General features: G+C 38.9%; 3 protein-coding genes across 3 annotated transcripts; 1 reads left to right on the top strand and 2 right to left on the bottom strand.

Annotated features, from left to right (window-relative positions):
• Nucleotides 1-105: 105 nt before the first annotated feature.
• Nucleotides 106-2,199, bottom strand: Pont (RuvB-like helicase pontin). The gene is made up of 3 exons (XM_076797198.1): nucleotides 1,708-2,199; nucleotides 921-1,596; nucleotides 106-838 (listed from the first exon to the last, which is right to left on the bottom strand). The coding sequence occupies exons 1-3, from the start codon at nucleotides 1,846-1,848 to the stop codon at nucleotides 285-287; spliced, it is 1,371 nt and encodes a 456-aa protein (XP_076653313.1). The 5' UTR covers nucleotides 1,849-2,199; the 3' UTR covers nucleotides 106-284.
• Nucleotides 2,200-2,337: 138 nt separating this feature from the next.
• Nucleotides 2,338-4,196, bottom strand: LOC143359319 (solute carrier family 35 member E3-like). Its single transcript, XM_076797206.1, has 5 exons — nucleotides 3,460-4,196; nucleotides 3,227-3,379; nucleotides 3,055-3,137; nucleotides 2,829-2,967; nucleotides 2,338-2,730 (listed from the first exon to the last, which is right to left on the bottom strand). The coding sequence occupies exons 1-5, from the start codon at nucleotides 3,949-3,951 to the stop codon at nucleotides 2,668-2,670; spliced, it is 930 nt and encodes a 309-aa protein (XP_076653321.1). The 5' UTR covers nucleotides 3,952-4,196; the 3' UTR covers nucleotides 2,338-2,667.
• Nucleotides 4,197-4,319: 123 nt separating this feature from the next.
• On the top strand, nucleotides 4,320-10,554 carry Nup160 (nuclear pore complex protein Nup160). The gene is made up of 11 exons (XM_076797192.1): nucleotides 4,320-4,536; nucleotides 4,788-5,101; nucleotides 5,187-5,310; nucleotides 5,397-5,923; nucleotides 6,035-7,317; nucleotides 7,422-7,643; nucleotides 7,726-8,408; nucleotides 8,518-9,221; nucleotides 9,431-9,664; nucleotides 9,759-9,862; nucleotides 10,091-10,554. Exons 1-10 carry the CDS (start codon nucleotides 4,452-4,454, stop codon nucleotides 9,858-9,860), a joined length of 4,278 nt encoding a protein of 1,425 aa, XP_076653307.1. The 5' UTR covers nucleotides 4,320-4,451; the 3' UTR covers nucleotides 9,861-9,862; nucleotides 10,091-10,554.
• Nucleotides 10,555-10,636: the final 82 nt, after the last annotated feature.

The following is a 10,636-nucleotide window of genomic DNA, read 5'->3' as shown; positions in this document are numbered from 1 at the left end:
CTTATCGATGATATGTTTAACGTCACGCATTCCATTCATGCATTAACGTTACTATTTATAACGTGAAGAGAAACGGGAGGTAACGAAATAGACGATATTTAAAAATTTCATAGTTTACAAAATTTTCTTTCTCCTATTTATTGACCAAATTTTAAATCGACTACTTAGATGTTAAATGTTTAATATAATATAATATAATATAGTATGATATAATGTAACTTTACAATTGAATCTTAAATAAAAAATATATCGCCAAGTACATATGAACGATAGAACGAACGTGTTCACTTCATAAATTTATCTTTATTTTGAGTAAGAATTTTAGCAGAAGACTTTGCATCCAAGAAAAGAGATCCTACCTCTTCGATATCCTCTTTCTTGATAACTGTTCTCTCGTTTACTTTAGCCGTTAATGCGGCAGGAGTTAAAAGTTGTACTACGTATCTGAGAGTTGTTTTGGTACCTAGCTCGCCCAAGGTAGTTACAGCTTCCTCTTCGATTTGCAATCCTTCCGTTGTTGCCCTTAACTTAACTATTTGTTCTATTTCCGTTCTAGAGTATGGCAGCGTTCGTATAATGAGTAATCTATCTAAGAGATCGAGAGGTATTCCATGCGGTGATACAATGTCTTCTGTGCCTCTAATTATACAGCGTCCTCTGTTCGTGGCAAAAATCACTATAGGTGCAATGGCACTTTCTAGAGCACGATGAAGATAGGTGAATGTTTCTATATCCAACATATGCACTTCGTCTATGAACAAAACTCCGGGCACTAGTTCTGCAATTCCTTGATCGATGTACTTGTTTACTACTTTGTTAATTTCTTTACGCAATTTATCTGTAATCAAATATTTCAATGGAATTACATCGACATCGGATACCGAATAAAACTTACTAAATTTTCATGAACACGTTTTTACCTGTAATTTCTGTTTTCTTAGGTTTCATTAGTTGTCCCATCATGGACATAATATCCTGTCCACCTTGCGGCTTTGCATTGGCAACGTCTAAATCGTGTAGCGTTACATCTTGAATGACTTCCTTTTTTTTGTGTACATCACCTTTAGGCAATGGAACGTATTCTTCGGCTTCCAAATCGAATTCGGTGGCAAAATTATCGCTTCTACCCTGTCTTTTCACAGCCCCGCTGTTTGCTTCGATGTAAATTACATCTCCCGTTTCTACTTTCTCTTTTTGTAGCGACTCGTATATAGAAGGATCCAGCTTCAACTGTTTTGTACCTTTAGCAGTTTTCAATCCAATGACCACATGGGATACTGTTTTTCCATATCCACCCATTGGATTTTCTGTTTCGACCGGAGTTAATTCTGTAACTTCTCCTTCGTAGACTTCTTTGGTCTCTTTGATTCTGAGACCGATAGCTCGTCTGAAGTTTTCCATGAGAACTTCTGTTTTCTTTATTTCAGAACTATAAACTTCTGAACCCACCATAGGACAGAATGGCACTTTGTTGCCCAATTCTTGTGCGATAGCAAGGGCGATCGCAGTCTTTCCCGTACCGGGTGGTCCAGCCAATAATACTGCTCGACCAGCCATTTTCTTAGATTTTATCATGTCAACCACTATCCCGGCAGCCTAAAATGTTTCACATTATATTGTAATTTGAATTTGCAATTGGTTTTTCTTTTCCTTGATACATATATTAGACTGATAGATAATACTTGTAGACGTATAAAGGATTCTAACCTCACGAGCCATTTCTTGACCAACAAGGCCGGCCGCTGATTGTATCGCAACTCCATTTTCGTCAAGACCCAGACCTTTTATGTGTGTATGAGCTGAAATTCTTTGAGTTTTCGCAGTACTTTTTACTTCTTCGATCTTCATTCTTCTTCACTACCGTAAATCGTATATTTTTCGAAAAAATGAAGAACACGTTGTTGTATCTATTTACTATGTGTTGCTATGTATGTATGTAAATGTAAGTACAATATGGCTTGTTTGATTGGTACAGATTGGTGCAGATGCAGATGCAACATATACAACTTCTATCCCCACCTGAATTGCTTCGTAGCCATAGAAACAAGCTTCGTTTCGAAACAAAGTTTCAGTTCAAATTCGTTGCACAAACGATTTTTAGCATGGAACAGAAAAATGTCTACTATTTTGCATGGAAAAGAATCGCGTCATCTTTAGCATTCCCGCCGCGATTCTACTGGGCATCAAGCAGCGCGCAAGTCGGAAGACTATTTGGTACATTTCCTTGTCGATAGGTGTCCAACGCACTCATCTTTTTCCCGAAAGTGTTTGAATTGGTATATCGTTTGTATATAAGGGAGCTTGAAGAAACATTCTGATGGGTCCGATACACCTGGGAAAACATTTGAGTAACGCTCTATATGATTTTGAAAAACGATTCCTTCGCAAGAAGTGTTTCATTGCTTCGCGAGAAGCGTTTACCCTTACATTGCGAAATGTATATTCTCCCTTAGCCCTAGGTGTGACTGTGACCCTCCCTTTTGCTCTCTACGCTTCTCTCTTTTTCTTTTTCTTTTTTTTTATAATAAACTTCTTCAATCATATCAATTCATTAACGCTGTCCATTGAGAATCGTATTGATAGGCTTTCGATAGATGAAGTACTGAAAGCATGAGAGAATTTTATAGTTTACTTTTTATTACATGTTACAAACATATTTGTACAAAATTATACTTTGTGCAACGGTTTTCCCCCTTTCTCTTCCGTTGTTGCAATCTGAGTATCTTTCATCTGAAAATAAAGTTATATCGAAAACGATGATTTTGTAGCATAACAATGTACACACGTACATATATGTAGTCACGAATTATCCAGTGTTATGTACTCACTTTAACGTGCGCGTACAAAATAATGCCAACCAACGTCAATGTTATACCTATCACTTGATTTATAGCTAATGTTTCATGAAAAATTAACGATCCGCCTAGAAGTAATAAGCAGAACTTGGAATGCCCAACCATATTGTAACTAGAATAATTGGCCAATGTAAGGAATAATAAAAAGCATTTAGAAGTTGTGTGTTTTATAAATCATTATATATGTTGAAAAGGATACGTTAACGGCGAAGTTTTTCCTATTATCCAGTAGGAAGTTAAATTAACAAAAAATGCAACAACACCTGATAGTGCAACCATCATCTGAAAATAAAATATGCATAGTCTTCTTCTCATTCTTCTTCTTCTTCCTTTGATATTTTACATTACATTATGATTAGATGTTAACATACTAGGTCTATGGGTGACCAGGTCTTTGCGAATGTCTGCTCCAAAGGCTCTAAAAACGGTATAACAAAGACTAATAGAACAGCAGACAAGGGTGCCTGGTAATACAATAATTGCATCGGATCCATTTGGAATTCTTTCTGTTTTGTATTCAGCATCTATAAATAAAAGTTTATAAAGAGATTAGATTGAGATTGAGATTAAATTGTTTTTTAAGAGGTGTACAAATATGTCCTACCACTTGGTACAGCGATGTTACAAACACTCCCATAGTAGCATATATTGTTCCAACAATGTTGAATTGTATATCGTAATAGAAATTAATTATTACGCCTAATACAATTGGGATTAGCGTTACTTTAACGAGTTTGCTACAGTGTTTTTTATAAAAGATTATCTGCAATATTATTACGCAAGGCGTTGTTAGCATTTTAGCCACTTGATACGTTCCGACTGTATTATAAGCCAGGCTTAAGTTCGTAAGTACAACGAATCCACAAAACGTCATGGCGATCCATAGCATTTCCTTGATAGCTACATCTTTTAAACAAAACACGTCAAATTTCTCACAGACTATCAATCCCGCGAAGGTAATCAGAAAATGTATCATGGACAATGTGATGTTTGGAAAGCCTGTGTGAATGTACAGCCATTTATTCAGCAGCACAATTACAATTGAAAATATTATATTCAGTATCAGGTAGAATGCTGTGACAACTCTTTTATTCATGCTCTGTTTACTGTTTTTCCTTTTCTTTCTTTTATTATACAAAATCGGCGAAAAAGCTGTAATGTTTATTTCAAATTATGTTTTGCATCAGGAAAAATGTGCATGCGTGCATCTTAACTTGTACGTTGTTAGAATTCTTCATTCGTGCGTATTTATTTGATCTGATCATCGAGTCGGGTGTATTTATTGAGAAAAATCATCGCGCGCGTCTCAATCGTCCACAATCGTCTACATATATAACCTGTGTCAACTCTGAGCAACTCTGAGTCTCTGAGCTTGAGCCAGCTTGAGCCTGAGCAATTGAGGTTATGGATTATGGTTATGTACGTATCTTATTCTTACATATGTATGTATGTATGTATGTCGAGGATTGAGGGCGCCAAAACGAGCCGCACGAAGCGCAACATAAACGTTCGATACGTGCTAAAATTTGAAGCGGCATTGTAATGTAATTTGATAATTAAAACGACACAGTGTTTATTTTCAAAGTAAACCGGAAAATGGAAGAATTTCCACTTGGTTATCGAGAAGTCGTGCCCGATCAAACGGTGCCAGAGAAATGGAACGAAATTACGAAAGACACAGGTGCGTGACCATAACCTTTCGGAGATCCCCCCATTAACGAAAATCTTTGAGCAATACGTCAAGTTCTAAAAAGAATACAAGCGGTGTTTGCTCTTCAGAATATAGAGTGTTATTCGGATCAAATGATTAAACTTCTCTGAAAGATAGATTTGAATCTTACTCAATTGATTTGTAAAATATAGAGGGTATCCTAGGTTTGAACAGTGAAACCGATGTGAATATCAATATACGTGTCGTTTCTTTCATTATAGGAGGAAGTCAAAGTACCTTGCAAGATATAAAAGTGCCGGAGAGAGCCGGCGGTTACTCGTACAAAGATTGCACCAAGTATTATACTCGCAATCGGTTTATTTACTGGCGCATCTCCCACGATGTACTCGAGTTGGTTGAACATAGTTTAGACATTAATTTGGTTAATTGTAGAATCAGGTACAAGTTTACAGATACGCCAATCTTGGATGGTATTTCGATACACGAAATAGGCAGTTCTGTTATCATATTGATAGCAACTGTCTCCAGTATACATAAACTGTCGTTTCCTCACCCTGAAAAAATTTATAAAAACGTAGGTATCTTGAAAGAGTTTGGTCTGATGGGTAAAATCGTTGTTTCTAACCGAATAATTATATTGTTAATTCGGTTGTCCAAAGGAGCTTAGTACATACAAGGATCTAGGTGTACAATCGATATTCGGCGAAGCATCCGGTCAAAATGTCAAGAAAGCAAAGGAGGATTCTCATATGTCTTACGTCATTACAAATGCGGGAACAACAAGTAAGTCGAAAAACGTATCAAAAGTTTGAAAAAAAGTTATCCTACAATACCGTATAAATGATAAATTATTGAATGTTCTCCCACAGATTCTCCTGTGCCTCATGCAGCTACTTCGTGGTACATACCACCTCAAGACGCGTTGTTCGCGCTTGCATATAATTCGGGAGTCATACTCCTGTTGAGGCTCGACATTAAAACTGGTGTTGTGCATACCAGCGAGTTAAAGGAGGATTCTATTGTGCCAAGGTTTCTCAGTGGCATAGCGACTGCTTTTAGAGGTCGTAGCTCCGAAGCCCACGTAGCTATGTCGTTGGTGATACACAATTGTGGAAGCGATACGTACCTGTTTGCTTTGTGTCGCGAGGGTAACATCCGTATGTGGTCCTGTAACAAAGCTCAATGCATAGCTGTAACCGATGCGACTATCGATAATCGTATAGCGTCCCAAGGAGCGCAAGGTCATTTGCTGAGAAAAGCTCTAGGACCCGACAATGAACTGTACTTGGGAACTTTTCTGAAATTTAGTAGTAGATGCGAGTTTAGTATTTTAAAACCAGTTCTGGACAACGGCGTATTCAAGTTTGTAAGATTGTGCACAAGATTCGCACAAGACGTAAGTCTACACGATGAAAGATTACTAGCACTGCTATGCGATCGTGTATCTACCTATCGTTACCGATGGGTGTACATATAATAAATACATAATATGTTTCTATGTTCACAGCAACATTTAGTTGATTTTTCGTTCACAACTACACGATTGTGGGCAGTATGGAGGACCACCGACATGGATACCGTCGAAGTAACGCATGCACAGTTATCGCTAAACGGTGCCCGCGTCAATTCGGAATGGGAAACAACGGTCTTGGAACAAACACCGGACAGAGACTATGTTCTCAGCGATCCCGACACTAATCCAAGACGGGCGTACATCAATTACATTTTTCAACCTGGACAGTTTTCTTTGGCTGATATCAAGAAAGCATTGAATATTTACAGAAGATCGAAACAAAATATTCATGCCCGCAGAAGATCTAGAAAAAATCTTCATGGAAGGTGCACGGACGACAGCATTTTTTCTGCCACCGAGTTGAAAGATCGCGTTTGCTTCGCGGTAGAAGAGGAGATACAAGCCGAAATGATGGATTACGAACTTATGGATCAAGATTACTTGGAGATAGAAAATCGTTGTTGGTCGAGATTTTATTCTTGCGTGGTACAGTATCACGCCAACAGTGCCAGACCCGTGGGACTGTTACTACTGCCTGACGTTTACGGGATAGTGCTACTGAAGAAATCGTCGTTTTCGCTTTTGAGGCCAACAGGAGCTTTGGAATATTTAATGTTCTGGAACGAAAATTGCTGCGTGTCACGATTCAGAACAACGCCTGTTCTATCACAGGACGAAGATATATGCCAGGATCTGATCACATTAATGTCCGTGTTGGTACTGTTGGAAGAGCAAATGTCCGAAGAAACAAAGAACCTGATAAAAAGGGAATTGTATCATTTGAAAAGTCCAGACAGTATTATCGACGATATCTTGTCGAAGCTGTTGCTCGAATCGGAAGAACCTATCGGCAACATCATTATGAATCATCCTAGTTGTCACAGACTATCAAATGTCCGGGATCTGTCCAGTGCCATGGCCATGCTACTTGAAGCATTAACGTATGACCTCGGTCAGCCGCACAAGCTACAATTGAACGAAGATCACGATGCGTCGAAAATATTGCTGAATATAAATCACTTTTTCGGCAGTCAACTAGGAATCTCGGCAATATCGAAAACCGTAGCTCAAATATCGCAATTGAGGTTCTCAATTTGCAGAAATCTGTTGATTTTGCAACAGATGATACTATTACGGCCGGAGTTGTTCGATTCGCGGTCGTTACATTCTATCAAATCATCGTTGGCGCCGAGAACAGTAGGATTAACGCAGGCCTACTATGTCGTATTATGGATATGCGAATCGACGGCGTTGCCAGCGCCGGCGCAATCATTGTTGTAAGTAGAATTTTCATCATTCCCCCCCCCCCCCCCGGGAAATACATTTCGAGTTACATATATTCGAGTTTGGAGTGATATTGAAACATGAGAAATATTTTCAGAGATTCCAGTATTCAACGCCTAGCATTATTGAAACTCGTAGATGCCAGAGGAAACGTGGGATTCAGGCAGCATCGTTCGTTATCGTTGTTGGAATTATTTATACAAAGTGGCGGGGCGAAATACGCTCACAATTTAATAGCCCACACTAACTTGAATGCTGCCACTTTGATACCATGGCATTACGGCATGTTGACGCACGTTACGCTAATCGCACAATTGGTGTATCCTTCTTCAAAAACAATGATCAGTATACTCGCTAAACTCCCTTAATTTTCCTTAATTGTAACATTGCATTCGAAACAGATGGCCGAGGTCGGGAAACTTCATTTTTCCAGAATGGCTATTGTCCACTTGCCAATTTTTACTCGTGCAAGAATATGTCCGACTTCTGAAGACGTGGTGCGAATGGAACAGCGCGTCGAGGAAGTTCATATTGGCGGTCGCTTTGTTGGAAATGGGAGAAGCGCGGAAAGCATGCGACCACTTTCTTCGAGCGTCCGGTGGGATTTTGACCGATGAATTCCTAGCCAACACCTTGCTCGAGACCAGTGTGCTATCAAAAAATAATTCGTTGATTCAGTATTATTTGAAAGTGATTAAACTGTTCGAGGAGCACAATGCCGCCGACTGTATCATAGAACTCGCTGAAACAGCTATACTGATGGCTGACAAGGACGAGCCTAACTTACCAACGCTTCATTCGATTGTGTTCACGCAACACTTGAACTTGGGTCATCACACCAAAGCGTACAACTGTTTAAGTTTGAACCCGGACGCTGCCCGTAAAGTCGACTGTCTCAGGCAGTTGGTAGTCACTCTGTTCGAGAGACGAAAACTCGTAGACTTGATCTCATTTCCCTATGTGGACATGTACGAGGATCTCGAAAGAATAGTGGAGGGCAGAGCGAGGAGTGTGGATCTCATGGAAAATAACTATTACAATTTCTTGTACAGTTTCCATATAAATAAAGGAAACATGCGTAAAGGTAACAATGCGAATACCTATGTGCATCCTCTTATATTTACATCTACAGATGTAGATGTAAAAAGAGAAAACGGTCGACTCGGGATTATGTATTAATCTACTTGTTTCAGCTGCCTCTGTCATGTACGAGCAGGCCATGCGTTTGAGCCAGGAGTCACAATCTGTCCCTATAGTGTCAAGGCAAGCGCAATGTTTGCTGACGTGCATCAATGCGTTGCATCTTGTGTCCGACAAATACAGATGGATCGTCAGACCCGCGATAGATCAGAACTACTCGGAAGACCTGAGTCACCTTGACAGACAGATTTCTGCGAGAGAAAGCAACGAAGATATCTTGCCTTATAAGATCAAAAAGCAAATCGAAGTCCTCGAGCTGAACGACATCAAGAAAGAGTACCACGTGGTCGACGCCAGATTGAAAATATCCAAAATTAATTCGGAACTTCACGTGGTTGCTCACGCTGGCCCCTCGGAGCTTATCATTATTTTGTCAACTATAGGTTTATACACTACTGCGTTACATTTGTGCGACGAATTTAATATCAATAAAAGCTCCGTGGTCGAAAGCCTGACCTCGCAGTGCATTCGGTTAAGTCGAAGAGAAGATTCGAATGCCTGGAATTGGCTGATTCAAAACGACATATTCGACATTGGCCTCTCCGATACGAATATTACGAACACCGCTTGGAGGCTGTTGCAATATCTAACGTTGAAACACGAGAGAGACAGATGCAGCGAATTGCATAAAGCCGTTTCTAGAAAATTACTTCAAGAGGGGGCGTTTATACCTCAGTGGTTATTAATATCGTATAAGGTAGTTTGAAACTAGCCGGTCGCCGAGCTGCGGATCTTTATGCATTTGCAAAAAAGAAGGTGAAGTTTAGCTTGTTCCGATTTCGATAGAATACCTATCAAAATAGAAACTCGTTAAAGTCTAAAGCCTAAAAGCCTGAAGATTCGCAGTCTACCGATAACGATTATCATTGGCTAAAACTCTATCCATTATTCTATTGTATATCGCAGAAACGGAATGCTGCAGAACTTTTGCGGCTCATGCTGAACAGTGGGAGAATAGTGGAAGCCAGCGATTTAGCGGTAGAGTACATTCATGCCATCTTGGGGGATGGTAAAGAACATTTTGGCCTTGAAACATTCTTAACGTCAGTGTCGCCGGCAGTCTGGTTACCGTTTAATACGTTGGAAGTACTGTTACACGAGTTAGAAAAAGCTAGCAAAGAGAATCATATTTTCTCCGAGGTAACTTGCACCAACTTCCCAGCCAGGGTACACCTATGCATGTAAATATAATACTTACGTAATAGTCACGGTGACGAGAAAATATTTATTTCAGCCCTACCAGAAACTACTAGGAGCACTGAACGTGTACGAGCAGGAAGTAACCAGCGTATCGAATAATATGATTGAAATGAAGTTAAATAAAAAGATTTGCTAACCGTGAGTACTTAATTTTCATCTCATTAGTTACCCTTTGTTAGTAAAAGACCAAAAGACGCAGAGATCAGAGGCAGTACACATATATACCATATATACGTATACCATTCGATAAGTAAACTAATATAAAAACGTAATAATTCTGCCAAGGATGAACGAAACCAGAAATGCTTTGATCTCGTCAGAGATTAGGATTTCTCTTTATAATGATAACATTGGTTGTGATTACAGAATCAAGGAAGTTTTACCGAAATCTACGGAACCAGTCTTCTATAATGTACATATTTTGGAGTACCGTCGTACCAGTCTACCATTAACTGTTATGCGCGTTCAAAAGTTTTCATATAAATTTAACGGAAAAAATAGATTTGATTTTACCGAATTGTTGTACAAAGGAAACAGACTGACACAACACGACGTTTCTTGTTTGTCGTCCTCTACGTATACATCCGAATATACATCCGAACAAGAAATTATTGAGTGTACTTCGTGAGTTCGTGAACTATTTAACTAACATTTATTCAGCTGGGTAAAGTTTTTAATCGCGAATATAAATATTTTCAATTTTGTTATTTCTCTTTGTTCGATGTACGACGTATCACCTTAAAAACCTGCTAAGTTATCAAAGAATTCTCAGAAGTTAATTTGTATCTGTCATATAATAAAATATTTTCATGTAATTTATACAAGAAAAATGTTCTTAATATGTAATTTACAATCTACCCCCACCAGACTGTCATGTAACATAGTATGTAAGTATGTACTTTACTTACTTTT

The sequence above is a fragment of the Halictus rubicundus genome, chromosome 11, assembly GCF_050948215.1.
Source record: "Halictus rubicundus isolate RS-2024b chromosome 11, iyHalRubi1_principal, whole genome shotgun sequence".
In the NCBI taxonomy this organism is placed as follows: domain Eukaryota; kingdom Metazoa; phylum Arthropoda; class Insecta; order Hymenoptera; family Halictidae; genus Halictus; species Halictus rubicundus.
The sequence above is the reverse complement of the archived record's forward strand: the minus strand, read 5'-3'. Positions and strand labels throughout refer to the sequence as shown.